The following is a 14,264-nucleotide window of genomic DNA, read 5'->3' on the forward strand; positions in this document are numbered from 1 at the left end:
TTAATGATCGGTTGTTTACAACTTGGTGGTTGGAATGCTTTAATATGCGCCTTAACTCCTTTAGAAACATTTACCGGGTATGAGAAAATCCCAGTTGTATTAAGATGGACATATGGTGTTATCCTTTTTGCGGGAAATGTTTTATTATTCAAATATTCTTTTGTCAACAAACCAAGTTTGTATTGTGGAATCGCATCAGTTCCGGTATCGCTAGGTCTATTTGCAATCGTCTTTTCATGGTTTCCTTCAGCATCTATGTTTTTATGTCCGATCATTACAATTATGTTGACGTGTGGATCTGTTTTAATCGGTAGTGCAGGTTTTGGTTATGCGGCTCAACTTCCGCAAGATCACAGTGGTATCATGTCATCGGGGTTAGGTTTTTCAGGTATTCTTATTTATGTTATCTGGACACTTTGTCGTTTAGTTTTTACAATTGAAACGCCTTCTCAGCTTGCTATTCCTTTATGGATTTTTTTCTTTATTATTCTACTCATTACAATCGTTTGCTATGTTCTTATTTCTAAAGCTTTTGAAGGAGAACAATTGAGTGCAGTTGAAGCAGGAACGAAAACTTCAACGGATGCTGCCGATACAGAGGCTTCAATAAGTGGTGTGGAAGATGATTTTGTGAATGGAGGCTATAGATGTATTTTAAATAAAGCTTGGATTATGGGAATTCCAACATTTCAAGTATTATTTATTTCACTTCTTATTTTTCCTCTAGTTGGACCAGTTGAATGGCAAAAGCGTCAGATTATTAAAAACATAGATCTCTTTATAGGTATTTTCGTTGTAGGTGACTTATTTGGAAGATTTTTACCAAATTTTGTGAACGCATTAATGGTTAATCAAAGAAACGTGCATATTATATCAAATGCACGTTTAATTTTTATCCTAACATTTTTTTTGCCAATAATAAAAAACGTTCCTAAATTTTTTACTAACCCACTTTTAACTTTTCTGAATATGTTTTTAATGGCCCTTACCAGTGGATGGATGAGTACATGCTCTTTTGTAAAAACGATTGAAACTGTTAATGGAGACGAAGCTAAGAAAAAAATATCAACATTCTGTTTATGTTGTGTTGCCCTTTCTATTCTTTTAAGTCAGGGTCTTAGTATTCCTATGTCTTTCCTCATTGAAAAATTAAGATGAAAACAAAGTTTTATTAAATTTTTTTTTTTTTGTCAATTTATTTTATTTTATGAGTGTAAACTTTTATATTTTTTTTTTATTTTTTTTCTTCTGCTATATTGGTGAAACGTTATTTAAAAATAAGGAAAAAAGGTTTTAGTAAATGAATACTAATGTTATTTTTAAAATTTTATAGAAAGCGTTTATAGAATTTTAAACCTTTACGTGTTAAGAAAAATTATGTAAATGTTCAAAAATGCTTCAATTGTACCGCGCGAAAAATTGGTAACAAAAAAAAGTATTTACAAAGAAGGGAACAACATTCTATTTAATAAAGAAGTTTTATTTATTAAAAGGTCACTGTGAAATTGAAAAAAATTTAATTCATAAATTAAGCGATGATTTAATGAAAACGGACCCGTTCTCTATTAAAAAAACAAATTTTTTAATAATAAATACTTTGACTGGTTAAAAACAACCTTGATTTATAAATACAAAATAGTCTTGTATTAAACCAAAACTTCTTATTTAATAAAACAAAAGTATTATGCATCTGAGATGAGAGCGCCTATGTACAAGGCATTTGACATTGAGAGAATAGACAATATCTTCAGGTATTAAAAAAAGACAATAACACAAAAAAAAATTCAAGTTGGAGTAATAGTCAACAGTGATCTATTTTCTTTTTACGTGACTTACAAAACCACATGTCGTTACTTAAGTTATTATTCTTTTTAATGTATAGAAGCAATCAAGTATTTTATTAGGTTCTCAATGAAGCTGAAAAAATGCAATACTATTTTTTTTTTAAATCAACATGAAGCATTATATTTTACACATATTTAACTAAGCATCGTGTTTTAAAAACATCCAGAGAAAATCCCTTTATTTGTTTTATTTTGTCCATGAAATCATCGTCAAAATTTTTGTTTCTTTTGCGATTGAGATGAAGTTTTAAAAACATTAACAAAAAAAAAACTATTAGGTGTTACTTTATCTTATTATTTTGTCATGAATACATTATTTTGGTTTTTTTTTCGATACCGGTTTCAAAATCTGCGAAAAAATTGAACACAAAAAGAAGGATTTATGAAAAGAAAAGAAATTGATTTATTTTACTTGAAATGAACACATTAGTGTTTCATCCACAGACATCATAGCACCAGCGTTATCGAATTCACCACAATAATTGGGAGCACTGAAAAGGGTTACTAAGCGGCGCTTAGCGAAAAACTCGTATCCATCTTCGACAACCTACATGGAAGATAAAAATAAAGTAACAGTAAATTTTCAATATCAACAACATAAACTCATGATTCTTTTCAAACCACAAAACTGAATTTTAGTTAATCATTAGACTAACTTGGTGAGCACGACAAATTAAATCAAGATCGTGTTTTCGAAGAAAATTATGAACAATATCCGCACCAAAGGTAAAAGACACTCCACGGTCATTATCACCCCATCCAGAAGAGTTTTTCTCTGGATCACTCCATAATAAATCGCATAAAAGGCCTAAAAATGAAAAAAAGCATTGTTTAAAAAAAAAAAGGGTTTATGTCATTGAAATTTATTCTTAAAACGCAACACTACACTGTTCTTGATGTTTGAAAGAGAAACATTTACCCGTGTCAGGGATATCTGTAGGGCGAATTATGCGACGTATTTGACTCATTTGGTTGAGCTCAGGAGAAAGACCACCATGCATACAGAAAATCTTTTCATCAATAATGGCAGCTACTGGAAGACAATTAAAGCAATCTGTGAAGGTTTTCCATAATTTTATACTATAACGTCTTTTACCTAAAAAAAATGAAAAAAAAATAATTTTTGTTTGACCATTAGATTATAAAAATAAGAAAGAATAAACAGTTTGTTTAATAATAGTATACTGATTTTCTATGTAAAAAAAAGGAAAACGTACATTCATCGTAAAATCCATAAATACGATTAATAGATGCACATTCATGATTTCCACGAAGCAAAAAGAAATTTTCAGGATATTTTATTTTATAAGCTAAAAGTAAACATATTGTTTCTAATGACTGGCGGCCACGATCAACATAATCTCCTAAGAAAAGATAATTAACACTTGGAGGAAAACCACCATATTCAAATAAATGAAGTAAATCATGGTATTGCCCGTGAATATCTCCGCATATTTTGATAGGAGATTCTAGTTCCAATAAAATAGGTTGCGACATAAAGACATCACGAGATAAAAGGCATAAACCTTTAATTTCACTTTCTAATAAATCAACTGCTTTTGCAGCTCGACATCCTCTTACACCGCGTAACCGTTCGATAATGGAGTCGATGTCAATACTAAGGGTATTTGTCATTTGAAGACAAATAAGAAGGTTTTAATTATAGAGGAAGAAAAAGATTATTGCTACCTAACACAAGTATAGACAAAAATAGTAACACCAAGAAACAAAACGGATTAAAATGAAAATTGAAAAAAAAAAAAAAAAAGAAATAAAACGAAAAATGTCAAACTAGGAACGAATTGGAATGTTTTTAGAAATGAAAGTGAAGTCTTCGTTTTTTAAAGAAAAAGAATATTTTTCGGTAAACAATTTTTTGATTTTCTTCGGCAACTTAATATTTAAATTCGATTGTAGACATCGCAAGAATGTTTTGTTCTTAAAAATTTTTTACTGCCAAGAACAAATTAAACGATTATTTTCACGTCGTTAAAAACAAAAAAAAATTTAGAAGGTTATGCAAGACCAAAAAAAATCAAGAAAAATTTGTCATTTCTACATTGGTTAACGAGACTATTTCTATTGAAAAAAAAAAAACCAATTAACATAATTTCATATTTTTTTTCTCTTTTAATCAGTAATACCTTTCTTAAACTTCCTTTTTAATATAACAAAAAAAATTAATTAAATCGTTTAATAAGAAAAATACATAAAGAAACATTCGATTGTTGTCGGCATGATATACGCATGATTCGTTTTTTGAAACCGGGTTTTTGTACATAGCTGTATATTCTAAGTTCAAAACAGATATGTCACAGATATTCTTTAAGGATGAGGAATAATGTCTAAATCCTTTGATCAAATTTGTGGTTTAAAAAAAAATTTTTCTGCGTAGATTCGAAAACATGGATGCCCGATAAAATAAAAATTTTCTACGTTTTTTTTTTAAATTGTTTTATTTAAAAAATGTTTCATTAAAAATATTTTAATAATTTAATCTTTTGTTGGTATTGACCAAAAGAAGGATAATAAAGAAAATAAGGCAAGTTTCTTTTTAGATTCTATGATCAAAACGTAGTATTGAACAGCTGTTTCGCAATTTTTTTTCTCTCTTTAAATATAAATGTTAACATGCTAAATAAAATAGCGTTTGTACCATTTTTTATGGTGTTATCTCCTTATCGAATTTTATAGAGATCAACATAATCAGACAAAAAAATGATTTTTCTTTAAAAAAAAAACAATAAACTAGGCTGCGCGTTAAACAATGTTTAAAAAAATAACAATATAGAGATCACCTGTTGTTAAAACATAAAATAATTTTCCTTTAAAAAACATTTTCTTTCTTCTATTAAGCATGCATTCATCATTTTATGTGAATACGGAAAAAAAAAATGTTATGAAACGTAGCCCGATTTAACATCATCTCTAATAGAAAAAAACATTAAACCACACTAGAAAAAAATTTACGACCTCATTTCGAGCTTTTTATAAAAAATTGATATTTCTCTTGTTACACCAATATTAAACTGGTCGAAACTGCATGACCAACATGCTTAAAAAATGAAATCAGTTACTTTTCAAATTTTTTTTCTAAACATAAGTGAAACCCGGTTTTTGTTTAAGATTCATAGTATCCAGCACTTCACATTAGTTCATATTCATTATTTTATCATATAGTACACTCACATTTAGTAAAAGAATTCAAGAAATTTAATGACCTCTAAAATGGAAATTGATTTAAAAAAAAATAAAAGTAGCATATTGAACAAAACTCAACGTAATACAAAGGAAATCGCAATACTTCTTTTACTTTACACCGTTCAAGGAATTCCTATAGGACTCTCAACGTCTATAGTTTTTTTGTTACAAGGTTACGTGTCTTATAAAGATCTTGGACTTTTTTCCTTGGTCACTCTCCCATTTAGGTAGCTGTAGAACGTTATTTTATATTTTGCTTACAATATTCCTTTAAATAAAATTTTTTTTGGGGGGGCATTATAGTTTAAAAATATTTTGGGCACCTCTAGTTGATTCTTTTTATATTGAGAGGATAGGAAGGCGTAAAACATGGATCATAGGTGTTCAAGTTGAGAAAAAAACAGAATTCTGAATTTATTTTTAAACCTTGGTGTTATAGACATTATCTTTTCTTGTTATGTTTTGGGCTGGTTATCCCTCTTCCGTTGATTCATGGTTAGGGTATGCGAATACTACACAGGGTCAAGGGAAGCCAAATGTTTCTAATCTAATACTTTACTTTGTTGTCCTTTTTGTCTTAATGTCAACACAGGTATGTTTTTGTTTTTTTTGAAAAATAAGTCAATCTTCGTCGCATTACAAAAGAATTAAATTTGTTTTTTTTGATCTAAGGATATTGTAGTTGACGGATGGTCTTTAACGTTACTCTCTAAAGAGAATCGCTATTTATCATCCACCTGCAACATTGTTGGTCAAATGTTAGGGGTCTCGATTTCAAATGTGATTTTCTTAGCTCTAAATGATCCTAGTAAAAAAGAGCGTTTTGACTGAAATGGCAGAGACAGTGTTATGTTGTGGTCTATTCATTAAACAGAAACATGTAATCGGTGGATACGAACGTCTCCTTCCTCTGATCCGATTGTCACTTTAGGATCTTTCTTAAGGTAAGACAAAAGTAGCTTTTTCTTTTTTTTAACAAAAAGAATGCTTTTTTTTGATTGTGTTATGTGGAAAATATAGAATCTGTAGCTACGTTGTTGTTTTTTCAACAATTTTAGCATCTTTTTTTCCCGAATATTGTATGTAATTTTTTTTCTTCACAATGTTAGCTTCTCGTAAACGTTTTTTTTTCATTGGGATGCAGCGTTAAAAAATGAAAAATCGGATACTGATAAGGAAGAATATCCACATTCGGAATTTCCTTATGAAAAAAAATCTATTGCTTCCACTTATAAACAGCTCTTTTCTTTATTGTCAATAGCACCAGTACGAAGTCTTAGCCTGGTTCTTTTATCAGGACGGGTTGCTTTCGGAACACTTGAATCGGTGTTTCCTTTAAAGGTAAAGAGAACACATGTTTTATTGCGAATTTCGACTTTTTATAACTTAATAAAATATTTTAAGCTTGTTGAAGCCGGGTTAAAAAAAGAACAATTGGCATTCTTGACATCTTTACTACTACCTATAAATTTTCTGTCCCCCATTATCGTGAGTTGAAAAATTTATCAATGTTAATATGGAATGTATTAAAAGAATCATTTTAACTAAAGAAATTTTTTTTTGATGGAATTGTTTTTATGTTGTCATTTTTATTTAAAGATTAGCCGAGTGGTTCACGGACATAATTCTCTATCTCTGTATTTAGTGGGATGGCGATTTCGCGTTTGTATAGGCTTTTTATCCTTATGTATGTTGTTTTATTAAATTTTATACAAAGTTTATTTTTTTTATTATGCACAGGTTTCATATGGCTTACTAGAATAGTGTATGAAACCTTTGTTTTAAATACAGCCTCCACCATTTTGATAAATAGTCTGATAATGCTTATGTTAGCTTTACAAACTATTTGTACAGATTTAATGTTTTCATCCCAAGTAATTATTTTTCCGGAAATTTCACGTGTATTTATTTAATTTTTTATATGTTGAATTTTCTCGTTAGGTGTCATTTTTCGCTCACGTTGCTGATTCCAATATAGGTGGAACATATATGACTTTTTTAAATACGGTTACGAATATCGGAGCAAAGGTAATTTGAAATTTTTTTTTTTTTCTTACTAAATAGAATCTTGTACTTTAAATTCTTACCTTCTAGTGGCCTTCGTTTTTAGCTTTACTAACCCTTGATATTTTTGAAAAACTTTTGGGAGCCAAAGGCTATGTTATACAACATTTAATTTTTACATTTCTGGGACATTTATGGTATAAAAGAGCTACCTCGGCTCTCTATTATTTAGAGCAGTGTCCTCTTGATAAATGGAAAACACTTAATTAATACACAAACCTTCCACTTATCAAACAAATATTTATTTTTTTCATGAAGTAATTTTTTTTTTATCAATCATTTTGTCTTACTGAAAATGTTTTAAAGTACCACAATTGTCTTGCTAGTTTTCTATCGAAACCGTTTTGAGCTTATTTCCCTTATCTAAGGAATTCACTAAGCTTCATTTCTTAATTTTAAAACAAAATTCTCACAAGGACAAAAAAAATACGTTTTCTAATGACTAGTTATCTTTGTATTCCAAAACTTAGTGTAGCCCTCGACGGCAACTACTAGGACGAAGCATTATTAGAAGGGCAGTCTCCGTGTTACCTTGCTTGAGTGTGAAATAATTTTTAATAAAAAAAAAAAAATTTCTTTTTTTTTATAAAATAACAAATTAATTATAATGAATAACATTTCACACTAGAGGACTTTGTTATTTTATGGCTAACGCGAATCGTCTGAGCAACAAGTTTTTAAAAATAGTTTTAAGCGAATTTTCATCTTGTTCAACTTAAGTTGTACTGATGCTAACAATCGGTAGTACGTTTTAAAAATAAATGAGGCAAAAAGATAGTTAAAGTAGACGATTCATACGCATTAGACCTCCGCGCCTTATGTGATCACACTGGCCCACGCTTTAGTATGTTTTTTTTTAAAAAAACAGTTTTGAAGAGTGAATTTTTTACTCTAAAAATTCTCTTTTTAAATTTTTTTTATTGAAATATTCTATCTTAATTCATTCTCTATTGAGTTAGGATGATGATATTTGACGTGGGATGCCGTTGTACTATTGTTTTGGCAACGTCTTTTAATTTACTTTTTGTGTGCATTGTTGTACTAGTAGTAAAAGAATCTAGCGAAATGGATGTAAATGGTGTAGATAATTTTAACCAATGTCTTTCTTTACGCATTTGTTCAGCCACAGTCAAATGTTTATATGAAAGCCTTCAAGATGTGATTGCGAATCAAAACAAACTTTTATCACCGGACGCGAATTCAACGTATGTAGCACACAAAAAACGTGATTCATTCACAAATCCAGTTTTACAAGGAAAAGAAAAGTTTAATTTCTCAATACAACGAGAAAAAAATATTCCTAATGAACTGTGGAACCGGTTTTACGACAATGAAAACATGAGGTTTCTTCATTATCATCATATAACAATAATGGGAATGAATTTTTTAGCGACATTAAATGAAAAACAAGTACGTCGCTTTTTTAAGCTTTTAACTGCTAATCGTTACTCGGATCAACTAGTTCCATTGATCTCAAAAATACTACAATGTAAAGAACCTTTTTTCATGACTCAAACAGGAGAGAAAAAGAAAAACTTTTTCAAGTTTTTAACTGTTCATCGAATATCAGAAACAAAACGTATGTGTTTTAAACGGCCGAAACCCACAGTGTCAAAGAATGTTTCAATTCTGTCCAATATGGAACTCGTAGCATTGATTAATAGGTTGACCGAAAAACAATTAACACACATCCCTCTGACACTGGAAGCTTTTGAGATACAAACAAATGTAAGCTTATTTTCAATAGCAAGCTAAGCTTATTTCGGCTTGCGTCGACCCACGTTTTAAAAAATTCAAGATACATTATTGATTCTTGTTCTCTGTATGATTTAAATTAATTTTCAAAGCTTCTTAAAGCTTTAAAACAGTTAGATTTTACTCTTGTTGGACACTATACAAAACGTTTGGCTTTATACAATCAAATCCATAAGGTTTGTTTGAATGGGAAATTTAGTGAAATATTGAGCTTTACATTGATTTTCGTACGTTTTCAGTGTAATTTATGGAATCAAATGAAGCATTTAAAGGTATCTATTTGATTTGAATAGATTCGCATCAAACGAACAAATAACAAACCTTTTTAAGAATCAATAAATTAGATAATGAAAAAGATATGCAGTTCATTAAAATTTTGGTGTCTTTTTTTTTAAAGGGATTTCAGCTTCCTTTACATTATACGACTGGCCTTAAAGGAGATTTAGGAATAACACTCTTATCCTTATTCTTAAAATTTGGTGCTGATATCAATCAAAGAGATAAAGTGAATTTAGTAATACATTTTTTTTCGTGAAACATTTTTTTTTTTTTTTTTCCTTTAAGAATTTCTGTACGCCACTCATGCTTACATCTCAATTAGGAAGAACTGCATTTACTGAGTTTTTGTTAACACAGGGAGCCCGTGTGGATCTTGTTGATTATGTAGGTTTGCTTCAAGGGAATGACTCACACGAAAATGTTGATCTTTAATTGATTCTGTTTATAAACGCTATAGAAAGGATATACTGCATTACACTATGCGTGTGCTGAAGGTCACGTTGAAACAGCTGCGCGGCTGCTACTTTTCGGTGCAAATCCAAATGCTTTAGGAGCCCCACGTCTACAGGTAGTAATACTTTTCTCGTTATAATTTTTTTTCTTGCGAGAATCAGTTTTAATTTTTTTTTTTTTTCCGCCGTAGTGGGAAACACCTTTAGAGATTTCGGTGAATTCCAGGGTTGTGCGTGCTCGAGACATGGTGAAAACATTAATGAATTACGATACTAATACAAAATATCAGATTCCTTCCCGTTTTTATAAGGTACATAAATAAGCCGTAAGAATATACGCTCTCAAAACAAGTTATTTCTTTTGTTGGTTGATCAACTCAAATTACTCTATGAAATAATTTTTATTAATGATTTTCATGGACTGTAGAACGAAACATCAATGCTAATGAAACTACTTCAGTTTGACGTAGGTTTTTTTTTGTATTGATACTGAGGTTTTTGCTTATTATTTAAAATGTTAAATATGACAGAAAAAAGAACTTTTACCCCACCTCATAAAACTTCCATGGTTATTTCGACGAATGTTATATTCCCGTAATTCAATATCGTCACAACATGTTGTATTTACAATGATCCGGAATTATTTTCCAGAAGACGCTGTGTTACTTATTCTTGAAGTAACGTTTATTATTAATGAAAAATGATTTTTTTTTCTTACTAGAGATTTGTACAAATATTTTTTTTAGAGAGAAATCCTAAACAAAAACGCTGGTCTATTATGCGCAACATCGGATAGAAAAGGCCGTTCTCTTTTCTGGTAATAATTCCCTCATTTAGTCCACTGTATGCTACAGCAGTATGATATTGTTTTGATAAGGTGGAGTTGTAAAAAGAATTATCCCCGTGTTATTTATCGACTATTAATTTTTTTTCATGAAGCTAATGCTAATAAATATCCTGGTTATATTATGTGTAATCCTCATGCTCTTAATAATAAGGGTAAGTGGTAAGAATAGTGCACGACTCACACAAGGCGGTATTTGTTTAAAGAGATCTCAAAAGAATGAAAAACGATCTTTTGTTTGATACGGTTTTTGTAGGTTATTCTCCTATCGAACTTCTTGTATCACATATGCAACAAAAAATATGGAACGGACCAGAATTAATTAATGTAGCACGCCAGGTTTTAAGCTTTAAAGGGAACGGTGGCTTATCATTTTTAGCTACTGCTCTTTTGTCGGATGAACATACCATGAGAAAAGTTGCTCGTGTAACTTTTGCTTCAACTGCGTATAATAGAGAAATTATATTTATGCCTCCCCAAACAATGAGTTTAGATGATCTTTTTCTAGTACACCCTACCAATGTAAGGATTCCACATTCTGATGAGCTAACCCCTTTTCACCTAGCGTTACATCATGGACGACGTCGCGCACAGCGTTTGGTTATGAAAGCTCTAGCTCTTTCGTTTTTATATAACATTCAAAGTTTTTCTTCGCTCACGGAATTATGGTGCGGAATTTATAGTGCTGCAGGTGAGGAAAAAAAGTTTTTTTTTGTTTATATTAATCCATGATCAAAAAAGAAACATTCTAGTTTTGATTTGCTCATCTTCTTTTGGATTTGGGAAATATTAATTTTTTTATTGAAAAAAAATTTGTATAATGCTTTCTTTTGACTGTAGAATTGAATGAATCTTCTGCCTTATTATTAATGACACGCAATTATCCATTTTTAATTCAAAATATTTTAACGTTAATTTCTCCGGGGTACACTAGATTGTTTTTTTAACCTTGACATTGGAGAAAAAAATAAAAAAACCTTGATTTTTTTTTCACACTTAGAGACAATTTATCTGATGATGCACTTGTTTCCTTAGTAGAAAGGATACCTCCGTCCTTTATATTTGAATCCAATGGTGTCGGAGCACTTGAAGTTAGTATCTTATGGTTTTTGTTGAAACTTAACAAATTTTTTAATTCAATTTTCTTTTTAAACACTTAGAATGCTGTTTGGTATTCTATGTCCCCTAAAGTATCCGAATCTTTAGTATTATTTGACGCTTTAACAACACCTAATCGAATTCTTTTATTCACGACAAAAGACTGTCGTGAAGCTTTGCTGGCAACTCATAAGGCCATGCTCTACTATCGACGTTATAAATCCTATCCCGCAATAAAAGAAAGTCTGTTTATAAAGAAAGAAAAAATTTTAAAAAAATTGTTCAAGTAAGTGCCTCGACATTTTAAATTGCTTTTAATTAAATTAGTGATTAAAAAATTTCATTATCGTGTACTGATAATGTAAAATGTTTTTGTATAAAGTTAATTGCTGTTGCTCTTTTTTTTTTTCTTTTAAAAAAAAAACGTTGGTTTTTAACCAACAATTTTTTTTAAAAACTAAAATTCTCGAGTTTGAAAAACAATTAATAAATACTGCTTTGAGCTCAGATCGACAATTTTGGACGTGCACATCCAAGTTTTGATGATTAATCACGTCGTCGCATTCCTTTTTATAATTATATCACTTTGCTTTATTTTTTGGTTATTTTTGGTCACGCGAGTTTCTTCCATTCATTCATTTTATGTGGATCCAATGAAATGTATACCTTCGTCAGCTGACTCGTTCCAAAGTATGCGCTTGTTTTTTTTTTATTGATTTTTTAATGTCAAATTTAAAGAAGCAGCGTGGCTATCTTTTCGTACTTGTCTTTTTGGTTATGCGCCTCATACTGAAGGAATACCTACTTCTATATTATGGTATCACCGATTGTGGATCTTATGTCGTTGTGTCGTTAATGTGTATCTTCTGTCATCAAAAGTTTTTTGGAGTTCAAAAGATTTATTTCTTTGGCCTTTACTTTTAACACTACTTTTATTTCTCCAAAATTTCTTTTTTTGTTTAATGACATCTTCTAAAACAGAACAATTATTACATGAAACAGTAGATTTTTTAGACGTTAGCTGTTTTAATAAACAACATACTTGGAGTCATCTATTGAAGAGTGAAATATGCAATTCCTGTGAACACACGCGCCAAAAGTCGTTACATGTTGGTTTCATTCGACCACATGAGCATCGCTTGAAAAACACCCGTTGCCTAAAAAAGATCATATGTATGTTTTTTTTCTTTTTCCCTCAATATGGTGATTTGTAAATCAAAGCCATATTGAATGTTTTTATTTTTGTCTAGATCCTTGGCAGCCGTGTGTATCTCGTCGTCAGACGTGGATACATTCTTGTACAAGCGGAAGTGGCGCAACTAAAATGCATCAAAAAAAGTTAATACAACATAATCCTCACTATATTAAAGGAAACAATTTTAACACCAATTTTAAGGCAACCCCATCAACCCCAGGAGTCAAAAACTTCAAACAATTTTTAATAAAATACCTTTCAAGACAATTGAAAATTCCGCCTAAAGAATATTTTAAATCCTGCTGTCTTATTTCATTTCTGATTCTTTCTACAACGTTTGCTCCTCTTGTTGGTACCACATTTTTATGTAATTTTATGTCCGTCTATAATAATACAGAACTTTTTGAATTATACCGAACATCTCCTCTGTCAGCTATTTTTTTTGAAGGTTTTTTGATTTTGTTAATTTCCACACTTTTATTTAGTTTTTTTAAACCATTTCTTATAGTCTTTATAATTCTTCGTCAGCGTTTACGTTTTGTACAAACACTTAAAGGTTTATCTCCTGATTCCGTGAAGGATATTTTGAAGCTAGATTTAAGAGGTCATGATCTTTGGGAAGTTTGCCGGTGTTGGACTCGTTTATGGTATGTAAAACACTTTAATAAAGTTTAGAGCACTGAATTCAAGATTTTAAGCATGTCGCGTAATTTTTAGGCGTGAATGCTTACGACGTTCCGATGTTTTATGGAAAACAGCTGGCCCTATATTAAATAGTTTTTCCCTTATGTGTGTGAGTAGGTTTTCAAACCAAATTATTTCCTTTCCCGTAATAAAAAAATGGTAGTGTTCATTGCAGCATTTTTAAGACTCTTCATTTGGTCGACGGGAGGCGAACATTTACAAACACGTTTAGGATTAGGCATTTTTCAATTTGTCTTAATCACCATGTTTTTGGTTATGTTTTCCACAAAAGAAATGTGTTCTTATAATCAGGTCCATTTAACATGAATGGGAGTGTCAATAACAAAAAAAAATTTGTATATGATAGGCACTCACTGAAAGTTGGCAATGGTTAAAAACGTTTTATATTTCAAGTCGTTTCAATACCATTCATCATGAAATTTTACGTAACGAAATCACTGATATAACAGTATTAGATACAAAAGAATTACGGGTATGTTAGAAATCTTGTAGTAAGATATTTTTATTGTCAAGATGCTCTCAGATCCTTGGTGTGAACGTCACGGATTCCGTTTACCGTTTGGTTCAACTTTTAACTCTACCAACCAATGCGTTTTTATTGCTGACATCCATTCATAATATAGCGTCCCCTATGTATCTTTAAATAGTGACGAAATTGACGCGTTGGAAATTATTTTTTCAGGTTGTGTGTTGTCAACATAAACTCCTTGTTTATTAGAAGGTCCTTGTTTATTGGAACTATTTTTAAGAAAAAAATAACAAAGAAATATTGTTACTTAATATTTGCTTATTTAGTTGGCGCATAAAGTTTTAAACGTTTGCATTAT

At 30.4% G+C, this 14,264-nt stretch overlaps 4 protein-coding genes across 9 annotated transcripts; 3 read left to right on the forward strand and 1 right to left on the reverse strand.

The window, feature by feature from the left end:
- Positions 1-1,978: 1,978 nt before the first annotated feature.
- LOC128884022 (serine/threonine-protein phosphatase PP1-gamma catalytic subunit B-like) lies at positions 1,979-4,129 on the reverse strand. Of its 2 annotated transcripts, none has more exons than XM_054136990.1 (6): positions 3,989-4,129; positions 3,062-3,923; positions 2,764-2,877; positions 2,501-2,652; positions 2,257-2,391; positions 1,979-2,193 (listed from the first exon to the last, which is right to left on the reverse strand). In XM_054136990.1, exons 2-6 carry the CDS (start codon positions 3,477-3,479, stop codon positions 2,158-2,160), a joined length of 855 nt encoding a protein of 284 aa, XP_053992965.1. In that variant the 5' UTR covers positions 3,480-3,923; positions 3,989-4,129; the 3' UTR covers positions 1,979-2,157. The 2 variants fall into 2 exon arrangements, with proteins under 2 accessions (XP_053992965.1, XP_053992963.1); XM_054136988.1 differs by having other exon boundaries at positions 1,982-2,193; positions 2,764-2,940.
- Positions 4,130-4,955: 826 nt separating this feature from the next.
- On the forward strand, positions 4,956-7,656 carry LOC128883914 (acetyl-coenzyme A transporter 1-like). Of its 5 annotated transcripts, XM_054136781.1 has the most exons (13): positions 4,956-5,272; positions 5,349-5,433; positions 5,485-5,637; positions 5,718-5,853; positions 5,920-5,989; positions 6,066-6,124; positions 6,190-6,386; positions 6,450-6,533; positions 6,645-6,732; positions 6,786-6,919; positions 6,987-7,073; positions 7,140-7,366; positions 7,416-7,656. In XM_054136781.1, the coding sequence occupies exons 1-12, from the start codon at positions 5,061-5,063 to the stop codon at positions 7,317-7,319; spliced, it is 1,485 nt and encodes a 494-aa protein (XP_053992756.1). In that variant the 5' UTR covers positions 4,956-5,060; the 3' UTR covers positions 7,320-7,366; positions 7,416-7,656. The 5 variants fall into 5 exon arrangements, with proteins under 5 accessions (XP_053992756.1, XP_053992755.1, XP_053992757.1 ...); XM_054136780.1 differs by having other exon boundaries at positions 7,140-7,656; XM_054136782.1 differs by having other exon boundaries at positions 5,349-5,427; positions 7,140-7,656.
- A 1,081-nt stretch (positions 7,657-8,737) lies between these two features.
- LOC128884460 (serine/threonine-protein phosphatase 6 regulatory ankyrin repeat subunit B-like) lies at positions 8,738-10,082 on the forward strand. Its single transcript, XM_054137890.1, has 8 exons — positions 8,738-8,837; positions 8,957-9,040; positions 9,104-9,136; positions 9,262-9,369; positions 9,429-9,527; positions 9,601-9,711; positions 9,787-9,906; positions 10,023-10,082. Exons 1-8 carry the CDS (start codon positions 8,748-8,750, stop codon positions 10,080-10,082), a joined length of 705 nt encoding a protein of 234 aa, XP_053993865.1. The 5' UTR covers positions 8,738-8,747.
- Positions 10,083-10,150: 68 nt separating this feature from the next.
- LOC128884010 (uncharacterized) lies at positions 10,151-14,100 on the forward strand. The gene is made up of 14 exons (XM_054136965.1): positions 10,151-10,272; positions 10,342-10,412; positions 10,473-10,594; positions 10,696-11,130; positions 11,280-11,364; positions 11,440-11,530; positions 11,600-11,823; positions 12,046-12,227; positions 12,276-12,710; positions 12,788-13,379; positions 13,450-13,529; positions 13,580-13,728; positions 13,784-13,909; positions 13,961-14,100. Exons 1-14 carry the CDS (start codon positions 10,177-10,179, stop codon positions 14,078-14,080), a joined length of 2,808 nt encoding a protein of 935 aa, XP_053992940.1. The 5' UTR covers positions 10,151-10,176; the 3' UTR covers positions 14,081-14,100.
- The last annotated feature ends 164 nt before the right edge of the window (positions 14,101-14,264 follow it).

The sequence above is a fragment of the Hylaeus volcanicus genome, unplaced genomic scaffold (genome assembly GCF_026283585.1).
Source record: "Hylaeus volcanicus isolate JK05 unplaced genomic scaffold, UHH_iyHylVolc1.0_haploid 12237, whole genome shotgun sequence".
NCBI lineage: Eukaryota > Metazoa > Arthropoda > Insecta > Hymenoptera > Colletidae > Hylaeus > Hylaeus volcanicus.

Excerpts from the sequence above, each read along its gene's own strand:
- LOC128883914 (XM_054136780.1), top strand. The coding sequence starts at position 5,061 with ATGACCTCTAAAATGGAAATTGATTTAAAAAAAAATAAAAGTAGCATA. Across the intron at positions 6,387-6,449 it reads AATCGGTGTTTCCTTTAAAG|CTTGTTGAAGCCGGGTTAAA; the intron begins GTAAAGAGAACA and ends AAATATTTTAAG. Across the intron at positions 6,534-6,644 it reads ATTTTCTGTCCCCCATTATC|ATTAGCCGAGTGGTTCACGG; the intron begins GTGAGTTGAAAA and ends TTTTATTTAAAG.
- LOC128884022 (XM_054136988.1), bottom strand. The coding sequence starts at position 3,479 with ATGACAAATACCCTTAGTATTGACATCGACTCCATTATCGAACGGTTA. Across the intron at positions 2,941-3,061 it reads TTATGGATTTTACGATGAAT|GTAAAAGACGTTATAGTATA; the intron begins GTACGTTTTCCT and ends CATTTTTTTTAG. Across the intron at positions 2,392-2,500 it reads TAATTTGTCGTGCTCACCAA|GTTGTCGAAGATGGATACGA; the intron begins GTTAGTCTAATG and ends TCTTCCATGTAG.
- LOC128884010 (XM_054136965.1), top strand. The coding sequence starts at position 10,177 with ATGTTATATTCCCGTAATTCAATATCGTCACAACATGTTGTATTTACA. Across the intron at positions 10,273-10,341 it reads CTGTGTTACTTATTCTTGAA|AGAGAAATCCTAAACAAAAA; the intron begins GTAACGTTTATT and ends TATTTTTTTTAG. Across the intron at positions 11,824-12,045 it reads ATTTTAAAAAAATTGTTCAA|ATCGACAATTTTGGACGTGC; the intron begins GTAAGTGCCTCG and ends CTTTGAGCTCAG.
- LOC128884460 (XM_054137890.1), top strand. The coding sequence starts at position 8,748 with ATGGAACTCGTAGCATTGATTAATAGGTTGACCGAAAAACAATTAACA. Across the intron at positions 9,528-9,600 it reads GTGTGGATCTTGTTGATTAT|AAAGGATATACTGCATTACA; the intron begins GTAGGTTTGCTT and ends TAAACGCTATAG. Across the intron at positions 9,712-9,786 it reads TAGGAGCCCCACGTCTACAG|TGGGAAACACCTTTAGAGAT; the intron begins GTAGTAATACTT and ends TTTCCGCCGTAG.